Raw genomic sequence first — 18,807 nt, forward strand, 5'->3', positions numbered from 1 at the left:
TCTTGAGTAACAAGTATATTCGCTCATCACTAATGATGAACTCTCGCTCCATTCTAAACAGTGCAGCACTAAATACCTTCCCTACCTTCCCATCCAAGTTAAACGCCACAGTGCAACATTAAATATCCCCCATTCCCTGGACCATCATTGCAAATAAGCACCTGTACTTTGTGTCTCCCCCACCTCATTGTAGATTGTAAGCTCGTACGATCAGGGGTGTCATTATTTTTGCTTTAATTATTGTATTATCGTTAATGCTGTTACTTATGACTGTTGTGTATGAACTGTTGAATATGTTGGCGCTATATAAAGATTATTATTAAATGGATTCCCTGTCAGTCACATAAATACAGTGCACTAGTTGGAAACAAACTCTGCACTTCTATACAGACTGATAATAAACAAAACTGGAAGAGAGTATATGATTATATCTAAAATATTCAGATGGAAAAAAAACCTCAAATATGATCCTTGTAGCAAATGAGCAGAAAGCAGCAAGGACCATGTAAAGTGGCCAACCACAGGCCTGTAGAAAAAGTGGAAGACAAAAGTAGCAGCTAACTTTCCCCACACCACTCCATAATAGTGCACAGTAATGGAAAAGACTGGAAATGGATGATATGTAGCAAAAAACAAAAAACAATGTAACGGAATATAAGAGGTGCTTAAAAAGGGGATATATCAAGTTGTGAGAAGTAAATCGAGAGCAGAATGAGAATACATTAATGGCAGTGTCACAATGTGCATGGCTCATCTGAGATGTGTGTTGAATAAATTATGTTTGTGAGCCCTAATTATGGAAGATTCAGGGGTGCAGACGTTAAAGTAGAGACCAAAAAGTAAATAACCTTGCAAAACTCAGGGGAATAACAAATCAGAGTTACAGACATCGCGACCACGCCGTGCGAGTAAGGTACCTGTCGATGCTAGCGCAAACTTCAACTAGAAGTGCATCCTCGTTTTCCGGCTTCAGAAGAGGATGCCGTGCGGCGGGGGAGCGAAGGAAAGGTGAGCAGAATCATTTTTTTTTCTTCTATGCAATAAAGAACAGCGACAGAATTGGGGACGTATACCAGGAAGGAGCCCAATATGGGGGACATTACTACATAATGGTGGAGGGGGTGATACTTTTATGTCCTTATAGGATTTAGAACGCTACAAGGGCTCAGACATCTGATCAACATGAGGAAAGGAGGGTGCCCAGGTCCAAATCTTGCACCAGGGCCCATTGGACTCTAGTTATGCCTCTTGGAAGAATGAAATGATAAGAACGCCATGTAATATTATTCTGGAGGTCTTCCCCAAGTCCCTTTTGATTGTCCCCATTAGTCTATGAATACGAGATGCATGAACAGCAAATTTGATAAAATGTCAAACTTCTAAAAACATTGCATACATGAAGAGAAGAGTCTTTACCTGGCTGCTTCTCTCAGTAGTACCAGGGAAGAAGTCCACGTGTTTCCCGCTCCCTTCTGCACTGCCCCAGTTGTAGTCACTGGCTGGCCTCGTGCCCTCAGGTTGGGAGAAGGTGGACTGGGTTCGCCCTTTGTTCTGGGAAACCGGCTGAAAAGCATCTTCCCATCCCCAGTTGTCCTCAGGAGTGGGCGAGTTCTTGGTATCTGCTGGACTATGATCTGTCACTGTATTTTTGTTTTTCGATGACGTCTGTGAAAACTAAGGAGAAAAGCCAAAACACAAACTGTATCTGTGAGCAAAGTTATCTGTGCCATCACTATACAACATGACTAAAGGTACCTTCACACTGAACGATATCGCTAGCGATCCGTGACGTTGCAGCGTCCTGGATAGCGATATCGTTGTGTTTGACACGCAGCAGCGATCAGGATCCTGCTGTGCCATCGTTGGTCGGCGCAGAAAGTCCAGAACTTTATTTCGTCGCTGGACTCCTGCAGACATCGTGAATCGGCGTGTGTGACGCCGATTCATCGATGTCTTCACTGGTAACCAGGGTAAACATCGGGTTACTAAGCGCAGGGCTGCGCTTAGTAACCCGATGTTTACCCTGGTTACCAGTGTAAATGTAAAAAAAAAAAAAAACACTACATACTTACATTCCGGTGTCTGTCCTCTCCGGAGCTCTGCTTCTCTGAACTGTGTAAGCGCAGCGGCCGGAAAGCACAGCGGTGACGTCACCGCTGTGCTCTGCTTCCCGGCCGGCGCTTAGTGCAGAGAAGCAGAGCGCCGGAGAGGATAGACACCGGAATGTAAGTATGTAGTGTTTGGTTTTTTTTACGTTTACGCTGGCAACCAGGGTAAACATCTGGTTACTAAGCGTGGCCCTGCGCTTAGTAACCCGATGTTTACCCTGGTTACCAGGGGACTTCGCATAGTTGGTCGCTGGAGAGCTGTCTGTGTGACAGCTCTCCAGCAACCACACAGCGACGCTGCAGCGATCGGGATCGTTGTCTAGATCGCTGCAGCGTCGCTTAATGTGACGGTACCTTAACAGAACTGATGATATCTAAAAACCAGAGAACAGAGGTTCTCAACGAGACAACCAACTGATTTCGCAGTAACCATTAACAAGTATTGAACTTTTTCACTTCTAGAAATAAAAAAATAGGGATTTTTGTGTGTACTCACCGTAAAATCCTTTTCTCCGAGCCACTCATTGGGGGACACAGGACCATGGGTTATGCTGCTGTCACTAGGAGGCTGACACTAAGCTGAGACAAAAAAAGGTTAGCTCCTCCCCTGCAGTATACACCCTCATGCTGGCTTCCAGAGACCCAGTTCAGTGCAAAAGCAGTAGGATAATAACAACAATATATCAAGTAACATTAGCATATAACATGTCAAACAAACAGTCAAAGACCAAAAAAGGTAACGAGCCGTAAGGCAACCAGGGTGGGTGCTGTGTCCCCCAATGAGTGGCTCGGAGAAAAGGATTTTACGGTGAGTACACACAAAAATCCCTATTTCTCCTTCGCCTCATTGGGGGACACAGGACCATGGGACGTCCCAAAGCAGTCCCTGGGAGGGAAACAAAACAACCAAATAACTCCGTGTACCATCTGACTACAAATGCGCAACGGCCGCTTGCAGGATACACCTGCCAAGGGCCGCATCCGCAGAGGAATGGATGTGGACATTGTAATGCTTTGAGAAGGTATGCAGGCTGGACCACGTTGCGGCCTTGCAAACCTGCTCCGCTGTTGCCTGGTGCCGGATGGCCCAGGAAGCACCCATCGACCGAGTGGAGTGAGCTCTAATCCCCGCCGGGATAGGACTGCCCCTGACCCGATAGGATTCCTGGATAGCAGATCGGATCCATCTGGCTATCGTGGATTTAGACGCAGCCAAACCCTTTCTGTGACCCTCCGGGAGCACGAAAAGGGCGTCCGATTTTCTGAAATGAGCCGTTCTGGAAATGTACCTCCTGAGGGCCCGTACCACGTCCAGAGTATGGAGAGCCTTCTCGACCCTATGCTTGGGCTGCGGGCAAAAAGAGGGAAGGATGATGTCCTCGTTAAGATGAAAAGATGAGACCACCTTCGGAAGAAACGCCGGGGGAGGGCGTAGGACCACTTTGTCCTGATGAAAGGCCAGGAACGGTGCCCGGCAGGCAAAGCGGCGAGCTCTGAAACCCTTCTGATGGACGTCACCGCTACCAGGAAGGCAACCTTCCATGAGAGGACAGAGAGCGGAACGTCTTGAAGGGGTTCGAACGGAGGCTCCTGAAGAACCCCCAGGACCAAGTTGAGATCCCAGGTTTCTAACGGCATCCTGTAAGGAGGAACCACATGGGAGACTCCCTGAATGAAGGTCTTGACATGAAGGTTGGCGGCGATCCTGCGCTGGAACAGCACGGATAACGCTGAGATCTGGCCTTTGAGGGAACTCAGTGCCAATCCGGAGTCCAGACCGGACTGAAGGAAATTCAAGATGCAAGGGATGGAGAAAACGAGCGGAGGGTGCCCTCGGAGCCTGCACCATGAGAAGAAGGTTTTCCAGACGCGGTGGTAAATGGAGGCGGAAGACGCCTTTCGAGCACTTAACATGGTGGGAATGACCTGCTGAGAGAAACCGGCACGAGTTAGAATCCAGGTTTCAACAGCCACGCCGTTAAACGTAGGGCCCCTGAGCTCTGGTGGCAGATCGGACCTTGGCGGAGTAGGTCTGGGCGGTCTGGTAACCGCCAGGGAACGTCGGCTACGAGCTGAACGAGTTCCGCGTACCAAGCGCAGCGTGGCCAGTCTGGGGCGACCAGAATGACCGGAACTCCCTCCGTCTTGATTTTCCGGATCACCTTCGGCAGTAAGGGGAGAGGAGGGAACACGTAAGGGAGTTGAAACGGATGCCACGGAGAAATCAGAGCGTCTACTCCTATGGCCTGGGGATCCCGAGAGCGAGCAATGAAGTTGTGGACCTTGGCGTTCAATCTGGACGCCATCAGATCCACGTCCGGGGTCCCCCAGCGAAGACAGATCTGTCGAAAGACCTCTGGGTGGAGTTCCCACTCCCCCGAGGCAAGGCCCTGGCGGCTCAGGAAGTCCGCCGCCCAGTTCTCGACTCCCGGAATGTGCACCGCAGAGATGATGGAATGGTTGGTTTCGGCCCAACGAAGGATGTGGGAGACTTCCTGCATCGCCGCCCTGCTGCGGGTACCCCCCTGGTGGATGATGTAAGCCACCGCCGTGACGTTGTCCGATTGGACTCGTATTGGGTGACCCGCGAGCAGGGTGTGAAAGCGACTCAGGGCAAGTCTGATAGCACGAATCTCCAGGATGTTGATGGGGAGCCTGGATTCCCGAACTGTCCAACGGCCCTGGGCGGAGTGGTGAAGAAACACCGCCCCCCAGCCGAGAAGACTGGCGTCGGTAGTTACCACTAACCAGCGGATCGGGAGGAAGGACTTCCCCTGGAGAAGAGATTGACCCAGGGTCCACCATACGAGAGATTGTCTGACCCGCGGGGACAGGGGGCAAGGGCGGTCGAGAGATGGGAGACTCCTGTCCCAGTTGCCCAGCAAAGCCTGTTGCAAGGGGCGGAGATGGAGTTGAGCGAAAGGAACCGCTTCGATTGCTGCAACCATCTTTCCCAGAATCTTCATGGCGAACCGAATGGTTCGCGGGCGAGGATGGCAGAGCGTTCGGGCTCCCTGCTGAAGCGCTTGGGCCTTGGACCGAGGGAGCGAGACCAGCCCCCTTGAAGTGTCCAGGATCATTCCCAGAAAGGAGATCCGACGGGCAGGAACGGGAGAGGACTTGTCTAAGTTGATCAACCAGCCCAGGCGCGAAAGAGAATCCAAGGTAATGTGGACGCTTGACTCGCAGGCCTGAAAAGACGGGCCCTTTATGAGGAGATCGTCTAAGTAAGGTAACACGACGACTCCTCGAGAATGAAGGATGGCCATGACAGCCGCCATGACCTTTGTGAATACCCTGGGCGCCGTGGCAAGACCGAAGGGTAAGGCCGTGAACTGGAAGTGGTCCTCCAGAACGGCAAAGCGGAGGAACCTCTGATGAGGCGGGAATATCGGAATGTGAAGATAGGCATCCTTGATGTCTATCGAAGCCAAGAATTCCCCCCTTTCCATCGACGATATGACCGATCTGAGCGATTCCATCCTGAAGTGCCGTACTCTTACGCACTTGTTCAGGAGCTTCAGATCCAAAATGGGGCGCACTTTTCCGTCCTTCTTTGGCACGACGAAGAGGTTTGAGTAGAAACCTTTGAACCTCTCGTGCTCCGGGACCGGAACAATGACCCCGCTTTGGCGGAGGGAGTGAATGGCGCAAAGGAGGGCGCGAGACTGAGCTCCCGAGCTGGGGAGACGAGAGGGGAAAAACAGAGTTGGAGGAGGCGCGGAGAACTCTATTTTGTAGCCAGACGATACCAGATCCCTGACCCATTCGTCGTGAATGACGGAGAGCCAGGCTTGCTGAAAAAGGAGTAGACGTCCTCCTACTCTGGTGGTATCGACTGGCGCCGTTCCCGAGTCATTGAGACGGGAATCTGTCTGTGCGAGCGGATCGGTCTGATCTGGAAAGACCGGTAGGATTGGACCAGGCTGGGCCGGTACGAAAGGGCCGAAAACGAAAGTAAGGCTGGCGCTGGAAGGCCGCCTTGGGCCTCTGTTGGGGAAGGAACTTGCTCTTTCCCCCTGTGGCGTCGGAAATCAGCTGGTCTAGCTTTTCACCGAAAAGGCGCCCACTTTGAAAAGGGAGAGAGATCAGAGATTTTTTAGAGGAGGAATCTGCGCGCCACTCTCTGAGCCAAAGAGCCCTTCTGATAGAGATGGCGTTAGAAGCCGCCGATGCTGCACAATTCGCTGCATCGAGGGAGGCGTACATCACGTAATCACTAGCCATGGCTATCTGTTTAGCCAGGTCGGCCATCTCAGACGGGAGGTCCTGTTCATGAATGGATTTCGCTAGAGCATCCGCCCAGGAAACCATTGCCTTGGCCACCCAAGCCGCGGCGAAGGAGGGGGATAGGGAAGAGCCTGAGGCTTTGTACACAGAGCGAGCTAGAGAGTCTAGCTGGCGTTCGGTGGGACTCTTAATTGAAGCGCCGTCCGGGACTGAAAGAAGTGTTTTAGAAGCCAGTCGCGAGACCGGAGGATCTACAATAGGGGGATCCGTCCAGTCTTTCACGAGATCTGCTGAAAAGGGATACTTAGATACCAGGTCCTTCTTACCCGTGAAACGCTTATCTGGACGCTCCCTGTGTCGCCTGACTATATCCAGAAAATCTGGGTGAGAGGCAAAAGTTTTGTGGGAACGCTTGGTTCTGGTAAAAGAGACAGCGTGTTCCGGAGCGGAATTAGAGTCATCATCCACCTTAAGTGCGTGATTGACTGCTACAATGAGGGAGTCAAATGTAGCTCTGAACTCCGGAGCCTCCGGGTCCAAAGATACTTCGGACTCATGTTCAGAGTCGTGAACGCTGCGAGCCCCCAAAGAGGGTGAGCGAGAGGTGGAGCTGCCAGAGTCTGAGTGGCGAGGTGAGCGCTCAGGAGAGGTAGTGCGGGTCCGTTTTCTGGATGACCGTGCCTCTTTATGGAGAGAGCGGCCCCTGCTGGCCGACGATTCCCCTGCTACGGAGGGATCTCTTAGGACCTGTAACGGATTGCCCCGTTCCCCGGGAGGATTTTGAATGGATTTGATGGCGTTGGCTAAAAAATCCATGCACTGCGAAAGTGAAGCGACCCACGGGGGGGGGGGGGGGGGGGGGGGGGAAGAGGGCTAGGCACGCCGGAGTCGGTGGCGGGCTCCTGGGCACATGGGACATCGCAGGCAGAGCAGAGGGGAGAGCTTTGAGGGCGGGGAAGTGTAGCCTGGCAGGTGGTACACGCAGAAAAAAAGGTCGAATGCACCTTTGAGGATTTTTTAGTCTTAGACTGAGACATGGTGTACACTAATGCCAGATACCCAGGGTCTAGCCTAAGGAAGCGAGGGCGGCGCTGCAGGAGAGAGCTGACGGTCTCCTTACCCTGGTCCTGTGTCCCCAGAGGAAGAGGGAGGCGGCAGGAGGACTAGGCGACAGCCGGCGTGCACAGCGCTGCACGTGGAGGATGCTGCTGCTGGGAGACCTGGAGCTGCTGCGTGCAGAGAGGATCCAAGATGGCCGCCGAGACCTGGGGGAGAGATCTCGCACCCAGCGAGAAGCGCCAGGACCGGGGGGCGCCGCCGCGCGATGACGCGAAAAAGGGGGCGGAGCCTATCGGGAAGCGCCAGAACACCGGCCGGCTAGGCCGAAGCCGGGACTAAATTTGTGGCTTCGGCACGGCGCGCGGCCGCTGATGGCCGGGACAACAAAGGGGCCCAGGAATAAAGTGTGCCACTAGTAAGGGGGAGCCCTCCGAACCGCAGAACCGGCGACCACCCCCCCTTCCCACGAGACACTTACCCTGATGGAGCAGCGCACCAGGGGCTGAGGTAGGAGTGTCTGGGGTGAAAGACAGGGACGGTGCAGGGGTTGGGAAGCCTCCATCCACCAGCCCCAGAAAGGGGGGTGGAGAGGAACCGTCCACCACCTGAATCAGCCGCATGCAGTGGTGATGCAGGGTGTGCTGCACGGACGCCACGGGTACTAGTGCCTCTGTACAGCCGAGGGTGAAACCTGGTGGACAGGGCAGATGTCCGGCAATAAAAAGGCCTGGCTGCAGAAGAGGGTACTGGAGGAAAACACCAGTGCTCGTCTGAATAAAGTGGGGAGATCGGCGCCCTTTTAGGGAAAAAACCGTCGCCCAAAAAGAAAAAAGTCAGCTCAGGCAGTGGCTCCCACGTCGCAGGAGAGGATACGGAGAGGTAAAACTCCCGTGCTCGCCTGTTGTTGGTTCGGGGGAGATCGGACCATGAAAGAATCCGTCGCCCCCTTCGTCCGGGTAGAATTAAAAAAAAACAAAACAAAACAGTGTGCCTCCTACGGACACTAAGCTTGAACTGGGTCTCTGGAAGCCAGCATGAGGGTGTATACTGCAGGGGAGGAGCTAACCTTTTTTTGTCTCAGCTTAGTGTAAGCCTCCTAGTGACAGCAGCATAACCCATGGTCCTGTGTCCCCCAATGAGGCGAAGGAGAAAACAAAATAAAAAGTTTGCAGTGCTACAAAGTAACGCCATGTTCCTGATAAAATTCACCTACATCCACAGATCATTTTATTTTATACCCCGTCTACATCCAATGAGAAAAGATATCTGCATGCAATAATGAATATCCCTCTGATATTGAAACCTACATTTCACTTATAATTTTGGAGATTTGGAAAATGTTGCGGACTAATAGGGCTAATCCATATGCCGATAAGTGGACACAATCTTGTATTTCTGATGCAGATTCTATGGAAAATCTTCATCAGGGTGTGAACATAATAAATATTAGTGATCTTATAGAATAAGGGAGATCATTCCGTAGTATGGGGAATATTGACGTCCGGAACACTGACGTGTGGATCGTCTTGTAGTAACATGGCGAAGGCTGATGAAACGTCACCTATACAACTACATTACAGTTCTGTATGGCACGGAGCCGCTTGCCGAATGGAATTTTTTAAAATAATCATTTGCATAAATAAAGCTTTATTTATACAGAGGAGACAGAGTGCCGCTTTATCTACCGTATATACTCGAGTATAAGCCGAGATTTTCAGCCCAAATTTTTGGGCTGAAAGTGCCCCCCTCGGCTTATACTCGAGTCACGGTAGCGGTGGGGTCGGCGGGTGAGGGGGTGAGGGCGCTGGGGTATACTTACCTAGTCCCAGCGATCCTCGCGCTGTCCCTGCCGTCCCACGGGCTTCGGCGCTGCAGTTTCTTCCTCTCTTCAGCGGTCACGTGGGACCGCTCATTACAGAAATGAATAAGCGGCTCCACCTCCCATAGGGGCGGAGCCGCTTATTCATTTCTCTAATCAGCGGTGCCGGTGACCGCTGATAGAGAAAGAAGCTGCGGCACCGAAGACAGGAGGGGACAGCGCGAGGATCGCCAGGACTAGGTGAGTATGTCATATTCACCTGTCCTCGTTCCAGCCGCCGGGCGCCGATCCATCTTCCCGGCCGGCGCCTCCATCTTCCCGGCGTCTCTGCTCTCTGACTGTTCAGGCAGAGGGCGCGATGACGCATACAGTGTGCGCGGCGCCCTCTGCCTGATCAGTCAGAGCAGAGACGCCGGGAAGATGGAGGCGCCGGAACGAGACGCCGGGAGCTGCAATCAAGGGAGGTGAGTATGTGGTTTTTTTTCTTTATTGCGGCAGCGGCGGCACAAATTTATGTGGAACATCTATGGGGCACAGTGAACGGTGCAGAGCACCGTATATGGCACAGCACAGCTATGGGGCACAGTGAACGGTGCAGAGCACCGTATATGGCACAGCACAGCTATGGGGCACAGTGAACGGTGCAGAGCACCGTATATGGCACAGCACAGCTATGGGGCACAGTGAACGGTGCAGAGCACCGTATATGGCACAGCACAGCTATGGGGCACAGTGAACGGTGCAGAGCACCGTATATGGCACAGCACAGCTATGGGGCACAGTGAACGGTGCAGAGCACCGTATATGGCACAGCACAGCTATGGGGCACAGTGAACGGTGCAGAGCACCGTATATGGCACAGCACAGCTATGGGGCACAGTGAACGGTGCAGAGCACCGTATATGGCACAGCACAGCTATGTATGGGGCACAGTGAACGGTGCAGAGCACCGTATATGGCACAGCACAGCTATGGGGCACAGTGAACGGTGCAGAGCACCGTATATGGCACAGCACAGCTATGGGGCACAGTGAACGGTGCAGAGCACCGTATATGGCACAGCACAGCTATGGGGCACAGTGAACGGTGCAGAGCACCGTATATGGCACAGCACAGCTATGGGGCACAGTGAACGGTGCAGAGCACCGTATATGGCACAGCACAGCTATGTATGGGGCACAGTGAACGGTGCAGAGCACCGTATATGGCACAGCACAGCTATGGGGCACAGTGAACGGTGCAGAGCACCGTATATGGCACAGCTATGGGGCACAGTGAACGGTGCAGAGCACCGTATATGGCACAGCACAGCTATGGGGCACAGTGAACGGTGCAGAGCACCGTATATGGCACAGCTATGGGGCACAGTGAACGGTGCAGAGCACCGTATATGGCACATCTATGGGGCACAATGAACGGTGCAGAGCACCGTATATGGCACAGCTAGGGGGCACAATGAACGGTGCAGAGCACTATATGGTTCACACCTATGGGGAAATATGAACGGTGCAGAGCACTATATGGCACAGCAATGGGGAAATAATGATCTATTTTTATTTTTGAAATTCACCGGTAAATGCTGCATTTCCACCCTAGGCTTATACTCGAGTCAATAAGTTTTCCCAGTTTTTTGTGGCAAAATTAGGGGGGTCGGCTTATACTCGGGTCGGCTTATACTCGAGTATATACGGTATTTGATTGGGGATTCGGCTTCATCCAAACTGTTTAGCCACTGAACATACATAAGACAGCCCCCTTTACCATCTTCTCTGGTGACTTTTTGCCAACCCATGCTGTGTCCCAGTCATCACTTTCTTGCTGTACTTTGTTCTGATCTGAATCCTAAAAAAAAAAAGTCATAAAAATTGCAAATGTCATTAAAAGGATCCGGTCATCACAGAATTCTCTAATGCCAGAGCAGTTTGAGGCATGGTATTACTTTTTTTTCCCCGTGGCAGTCATCTGGGTGTGGCCGCAGCTGCAAACAGTCATAGCTGTACCACCGATATGCCAACGATGTCCTGCTGAGCCTCTTAATGTGCTCATCTGGATTGTCAAAAGTAACAATGGACCCCATCATAGCCCACCAGGTGCTGAGTAGAGGTGTGACTGCTCATCACTGTAACCCCACCACAGATGACCAAAACTGATAACAATTTTCACCAGCAAAAAAGAAATCTATAAAAGGTTGCCCCCATGTTCTGTATTGCAAATGGCATTAAATAAGAGAATTCTGTTGGCATGTTTTCTTGTTAAATTTATATACACTAATTATACATACATACGGGGGTTGGACAAAATAATGGAAACATCAACAAAAGTTAGTTTAATATGGTGTAGGTCCACCGTTTGCGGCGATTACAGCCTCAATTCTCCGAGGTATGGCTTCATACAAGGTGTGAATTGTTTCCAAAGGAATTTTAGCCCATTCTGCAGTTAAACACCCTCCAGTTCTTTGAGCGACGATGGCGGCAGAAATCGACGTCTAACTTGAATCTCTAAAATCGACCATAAATGCTCAATAAGGTTGAGGTCTGGGGATTGTGGGGGCCAGATGAGATGCTCAACTTCATTAGAATGTTCCTCATGCCATGCTTTAACGATTCTAGCTGTATGAATTGGTGCATTATCATCCTAAAAGATGGCGTTCCCTTCCGGGAACAGTGCTTGAACCATTGGATGCACTTGGTCGCCCAAAATGCCTAAATCTCGGCTGTTAATTCTTGCATGAAGGGATTTCATTGGCCTGGCGGATCTCCACGAAATAGCACCCCAGATCATAACAGAACCTCCGCCATGTTTTACGGTTGGGAGAAGGCAGTCTGAATGGAATACTTCTTTGGGCTGTCTCCAAACGTACACTCAGCCGGAGGTCGGAAACAGGGTAAACGATGATTCATCTGAGAATATCACAGGTTTCCACTGCTCGAGGGACCAATTCTGGAGGTTTCTACACCACTCTAAATGCTTTGAAACATTTGTCATTGAGAGCAGCGGTTTTCTAATTGCAGCTCTTCCGTGGAATCCAGATTTGTGCAGCTCCCAATGAACGGTTTTCGTGGAAACTGGGTTCTGCAGGTGTTCATTGAGCTCAGCAGTGATTTTCGGAGCCGTGGTCTCGCGATCCTCTCACAATTCGCTTTAGAGTCAGACGGTCTCTCTCGGTCAACTTTGACTTTCGGCCGGACCTCTGCTTTGCTGGGGACGGTTTTCTTTCTATTTCAAACGCAGTCATTACTTTGGAGACAGTACCTCTTGACACGCCAAGCATTTGGGTATTTTCTGTTACACTAGCGCCTGCCATACGAGCACCAACAATTTGGCCTCTTTGAAAATCCGAGAGGTCTGCCATTGGTATCAGGTTCTCATCAATGTTCTTACAATTATGCAAAACAAACAGTTAATTTACATAAACATATCACATAACACAAATAAGGAGATTTGTGTACTCACCGTAAAATCTTTCTCTTAGGGTACCGTCACACAGTGCAATTTTGATCGCTACGACGGCACGATTCGTGACGTTCGAGCGATATAGTTACGAGATCGCAGTGTCTGACACGCTCCTGCGATCAGGGACCCCGCTGAGAATCGTACGTCGTAGCAGATCGTTTGAAACTTTCTTTCGTCATCTAGTGTCCCGCTGTGGCGGCATGATTGCATGGTGTAACATATATCGTATACGATGTGCGCATAGTAACCAACGGCTTCTACATCGCACATACGTCATGAAATTATCGCTCCAGCGTCGTAGATTGCAAAGTGTGACAGCAGTCTACGACGCTGGAGCGATATTGTTACGACGCTGGAGCGTCACGGATCGTACCGTCGTAGCGATGAAAATTGCACTGTGTGACGGTACCCTTAGCCTCTAATTGGGGGACACAGGACCATGGGTGTTATGCTGCTGTCCTCTAGGAGGTGACACTATGCATAATCTAAAAAAGATTAACCATGGCTCCTCCTCTGCAGTATACACCCCTGGACGGCGTCAGCCTTCTCCAGTTTTGTGCAAAAGCATTAGGAGGAACGTAACATGAATAACATAACCATGCCTATAAGAAGGCCACTATGTACGAGCTCAAAGAACAATATGAGAACTCAACAACAACAACGGCCCGTAAAGGGCAACAGGGTGTGAGCTGTGTCCCCCAATTAGAGGCTAAGAGAAAGATTTTATGGAGTACACAAAAATCTCCTTTACTCTGTCGCCTCATTGGGGGACACAGGACCATGGGACGTCCCAAAGCAGTCCCTGGGTGGGAAGCAATGAACGAATATTGTGCAGACAGGCCCCTAAACTTGGGGCACCGCTGCCTGCAGAACCCGTCTACCCAGGCTTGCGTCCGCTAAGGACTGGGTATGAACTCTGTAGTGTTTAGTAAACGTGTGTAGGCTAGTGCAGGTGGCCGCCTTACACACTTGTTGTGCCAAAGCCTGGTGCCGAATGGCCCAGGAGGCCCCTACCGCCCGTGTAGAGTGTGCCGTAATACCGGCCGGAAGAGGAGAATTTTTAAGGCGGTAGGCCTCTTGTATGGTGGATGTGATCCACCTGGCAAGGGTAGCTTTGGAAGCCGGCAGACCCTGGCGGTAGCCTTCCAGAAGAAAGAAAAGAGAATCAGACTTCCGGAAGGGCGCAGTCCTAGACACATATATACGCAATGCCCTGACGGGGTCAAGCGTATGCAGAGCCTTCTCCACTATGAACTGGAACCAGACAAAGGGATGGCAGCGAAATTTCCTCATTGAGGTGGAAGTTGGGCACAACCTTCGGAAGGAAGGATGGGACCATACGGAGAACTACCTTGTCCTGGTGAAAAGCCAGGAAGGGCCGTCTGCAGGAGAGTGCTGACAGTTCAGACACCCTGCGTAGCGATGCGATTGCTACCAGAAAGACCAACTTCTGGGATAGAAGGCAGAGTGGGACCTCCCTAAGGGGTTCGAAAGTTGGTCCCTGCAATGCTGTCAGGACCAGGTTGAGGTCCCACGTTTCTAGTGGTCGTCTGTAGGGGGAACCAATCGGGAAACCCCCGGAAGAAAAGTCCTTACTTGTGGCTTGTTAGCAATGCGTCTCTGAAAAATCACTGAGAGACCTGACACCTGGCTCTTAAGCGAGCCCAGGGACAGCCTGGCCTCCAGACCCGATTGGAGAAAACCAACTACTTTGGGGAGGTAATAAGGGAGTGTGGTCTGGCCACGAGATTCGCACCAGGTAAAGAAAGCTTTCCAGGTACGGTAATAAATCTTGGCAGAGGCTGGCTTCCGTGCCCTGATCATGGTTCCAATGACGTCCGGCAAGAGCCCTGCCTGAGTTAGAACCCAGGTCTCAAGAGGCACGCCATCAAATTGAGGGCCCCTGAGTTCTGGTGGTAGAACGGGCCTTGTGATAGAAGATCGGGGCAGTCGGGGAGACGCCAGGGGGCGTCTGCTGTAAGTTGTACTATGTCGGCGAACCATGTACGTCTGGGCCAGTCCGGTGCGATTAGGATGGTTGGAACTCCCTCCTGCTTGATCTTCCTCACCACTCTGGATATCAGGGGGAGAGGTGGAAAAATGTACAGAAGCTGGAACTGGGTCCAGTCCTGAACCAGGGCATCTACTCCGAGCGACCGCAGATCGTGTGTTCTGGCCATAAAGTTGGAGACCTTGGCATTGAAGTGGGATGCCATTAGGTCCACGTCCGGAGTTCCCCAGCGATGGCAGATCTGGCGAAAAATTTCAGGATGGAGAGACCACTCTCCCGAGTCCATTCCCAAGTCGGCTTCCCAGTTGTCCACACCCGGAATGTGGACCGCAGAGAGCACCGACCCTGTGTTTTCCGCCCAGTGGAGGATGTGTGTCATTTCTCGCATCGCCTGGGTACTGCGGGTCCCTCCTTGGTGGTTCACATATGCCACAGCAGTGGCATTGTCCGACTGTACTCTGATGTGAGAGGCTGCCAGTAAGTGACGGAAGGCTCTCAACGCCAGGAGGATGGCATGAATTTGCAGGATGTTGATGGGCATGGTCGCTTCCACTGGTGACCACTTGTCCTGTGCCCTGTGGTGTAGGTGCACGGCACCACAACCTATCAGGCTCGCGTCGGTGGTCAGGACCTTCCATTGACCTGTGAGAAAGGATTTCCCCGTTGCTAGCGAGGTTGGCTTGAGCCACCAGTGCAGGGGACCTCCTGGTTGACGACGTTAGCTGGAACTCCCTGTCGAGAGAAAAAGGATTCCTGTCAAGAGGACGTGAGAATGGCTAGTTGGAGAGACCTGGGGTGAAACTGGGCAAATGGGACCGCTTCTATTGCTGCTGCCAACCTGCCGAGGACTCTCATGGCAAACAGGAGAGATCGGGGAAGGGGGGGGGGGGTTGCGGAGGAGGCGCACTAGACCCCTGGAGGTGTCGAATAGCATTCCTAGGAAGGTCAGAGACTGACTCAGAGTTGGCGATGCCTTTTGTAGGTTGACTAACCAGCCCATGCGACTCAGAGTGTCGATTGTGATTGAGACGCTGAGCTCGCAGTCCTTGAAAGTGGAAGTTTTGATGAGGAGATCGTCCAGGTATGGAACGACTACTATGCCTCTGGAGTGCAGGACGTCCATGGTGGCTGCCATGACCTTGGTGAACACTCTGGGAGCCGTGGCGAGTCCGAACGGGAGAGCCACGAACTGGTAGTGGTCCTGGTCGATTGCGAACCTGAGAAATCTCTGATGGGCGGGTGCAATCGGTATATGCAGGTATGCGTCTTGTAGGTCTATGGAGGTGAGATATATCCTCCCTTCTCCATGGACGCAATGAAGGGCCGAAGGGACTCCATGCGGAAGTGATAGACCCATACATATTTGTTGAGTTGTTTTAGGTCCAGTATGGGCCGTACGCTGCCTCCTTTCTTGGGGACTATGAATAGATTGGAGAACCCTCGGAAGCGCTCGGCTGCGGGAACCGGTACTATGACTCCTGCTTGAAGAAGCGAGGAAGCCGATTGGTGAAAGGCACGAGCCTTGCTGGCTGTTTTAGGGGAACAGAGAGGAAGAATCGGTTCGGTGGGTTGGAGGTGAACTCTATCTTGTATCCGGAAGGCACTAGTTCCCTGACCCACCTGTCTTCTGTAATAGGCAGCCAGACTTGCTGAAAGAGTAAAAGTCATCCGCCTACGGGTGGGATGTCTTCCGGAGTCCGTGGGTCATGATGGAGGAGAAAGTCTGAGGTTTTCCTCCTTTGGGCTTTGACTGGCCTGCTTTTGACTGCCAGGTCTTGTCCGACCTTTGCGTCGACCGTGAGTTGTCCCTGTAGGGAATGGTTACAATTTTGTGCTGGATGCGAGACGGACCAGCCCGACGAATTCCGAAAGGATTGGAATAGGGTTTGGTTACGCTTCTTGTAAGTGCGTTTAGGTTTCAGTTGAGGGAGAGAGGTACTATTACCCCCGGTGGCGTTGGATATCCTTGTGTCCAACTTTTCACCGAAAAGTCGCCCACTGAGATACGAGAGGTGCGTGAGGGACTTCTTTGAGGCTGCGTCAGCTTTCCATTCCCGCAGCCAGAGGATGCGCCGAATTGTGATGGCGTTTGATGCTATCCCAGCTACACCCATTGCTGAATCCAGAGCTGCATGAAGCCTGTAATCTGCTACAACTGCTAATTGAACCGCTTGGTCCGACAGCTCAGGAGCGGATGCTTGGAAGCCAGCTTGTAAATTCTGGGCCCAAGCCAGGATGGCCTTGGCAGCCCAAACTGAAGCCAACGCGGGAGCAAGGGAGGCCCCGCAGCCTCGAAAATTGAACGAGCCATGCGTTCTACCTGCCGGTCTGCTGCGTCCCTGAGGGTTGAGCTATCTGGCAGTGAAAGGAGGGTCTGTGCTTCTAGTCTAGAGACTGGGGGGGTCAACTTCGGGTGGATCTATCCATTCTTTGGTGTCCTTCTGCAGGAAGGGGTACCTCGCCTTCAGATATTTGCGATTAGCGAACTTCTTCTCAGGCTGTGAGAGCTGCTTTTTAAGGATCGCCTTAAACTCTGGGTGGTTAGAGAAGACCCTAGGCGGTTTCAGAACTCCTTCAAAGGAAATCTTGTGTTCTGGGGCCTCCGGGGGCGGATCAGAAATGTCCAGCACCCGATGGATGGAAGAGATTAAGTCCTCAACTAGCGCTGTATTGCTAGGGGGAATTGGGATCAGGGACCCCTCCGTTTCCTTGTCTGAGTCGGAGCCACAGATGCCTTCCAAATCCTGTAGATCTCCGCAGCGATCCCAGACCAGAGACCTCCACCCCAGTTCACCCACCAGGGGACCCCTCCGTTTCCTTGTCTGAGTCGGAGCCACTGATGCCTTCCGAATCCTGTGTATCGCTGAGGTGTCCCCTGGTGGGTGAACTGGGGGCGGAGCTCTTCTCTGGTCTGGGATCGCTGCAGAGATCTGCATTGTTTGTCCCTGGTAGGGGACGGTCTAGGTGACCTGGAACTACGGTGTCTCTCCCTAGAGGAGGATGACCGTGTGCTATGGGATGACACAGATGAACGTGACCTGTGGGTCCGCTTACGTCCTGACCTAGACATGGATGTGCCGGAGACGTCATGTCTCTGAGTAGAGCTCTCCCTTTGCTGGGTAATGTTCATAGCCGACCCTGCAGAGCCTGAAGCAATGTGGAGGTTAGGTTATCTATAGACTGCGTCATAGATTGTGACTTCTGAGTAGCCCATTCCGGTGTGGCATTAGACACCGAAGCATTGGTAGGGGCTTTTTTTTTTTAATTTAAATAGATTTTTATTAACAATATAAAAAAAAAGGAGAACAACAGAATGCCATTTACATTGCATTATATCAGATACACATTTTCTTACTTTAATAAACCCCAACATTACCCCAACTACCCCCCTCCCCCATAAGACAGCTCAGTCTCAATCTCCACCCCACCGAGGCATTATCTGCCTCTTGTAATTTATCCTCTTCCAGGTCTTAGGAAACACGACGCCTATACTCCTCAATCCAAATCAAGCCAAGGAGACCATATTTTATTAAAGAGTTCTATTTTCCCCCTTTTACTGTACACCCCCTTTTCCAATTTTAGACCATGTTGAACATATTGGAGAAATTCCCTTCTCACAGGTGGTTCCGCGTTTATCCAGTTTCGTGCTATTACTTTCCTGGCCATGTAGAGTAGCCTAGCAATTGCAATCTTCCAAGTATTGTCAACTCCAATTTCTTCCACATATCCCAGCACACATACTATCGGGTCTCTAACAACTCTGCACTTATACGCTGCTTCAACTCGGCTCAAAACCACCACCCAAAAGGCAGCCAGTCTCGGACACGTCCACATCATGTGATATATTCCTGCCTTCTCACTCGCACACCTCGGACACCCAGAATTGGCACGCAATCCCGCTTTGTATAACACTTCCGGAGATTTATATACCCTATGCAAAATGTATAGCTGCGAGAGCCTATATGGTTCACTCAAGGATAGTCGCGGAACCCACTCCATCACCGATTCCCAGGTTTCATTTTCCATCGGCCCCACTTCTCTCTCCCACTTAGCTCTCGCCTTTATAGGGAAATCTAGCAGAAATGTGTGCATAAGGTCCTTATACAGAGTGGAAATAACTCCCCTTG

General features: G+C 51.6%; 1 protein-coding gene across 3 annotated transcripts in view; it reads right to left on the minus strand.

Moving 5' to 3' along the window:
* Positions 1–18,807, minus strand: part of SCYL1 (SCY1 like pseudokinase 1) — a 94,078-nt gene that overhangs the window by 33,502 nt on the left and 41,769 nt on the right. For 2 of the 3 annotated variants that reach the window (XM_069739473.1, XM_069739475.1), the window contains exons 15-16: positions 10,978–11,058; positions 1,417–1,674 (exon numbers count right to left, since the gene is read on the minus strand). In XM_069739473.1, coding sequence (XP_069595574.1) covers positions 1,417–1,674; positions 10,978–11,058 — 339 coding nt within the window. The remainder of the gene's footprint in view (positions 1–1,416; positions 1,675–10,977; positions 11,059–18,807) is intronic. The other variant, XM_069739474.1, reaches the window with a different exon arrangement.

Source organism: Ranitomeya imitator, chromosome 9, assembly GCF_032444005.1.
Source record: "Ranitomeya imitator isolate aRanImi1 chromosome 9, aRanImi1.pri, whole genome shotgun sequence".
Classification (NCBI taxonomy): domain Eukaryota; kingdom Metazoa; phylum Chordata; class Amphibia; order Anura; family Dendrobatidae; genus Ranitomeya; species Ranitomeya imitator.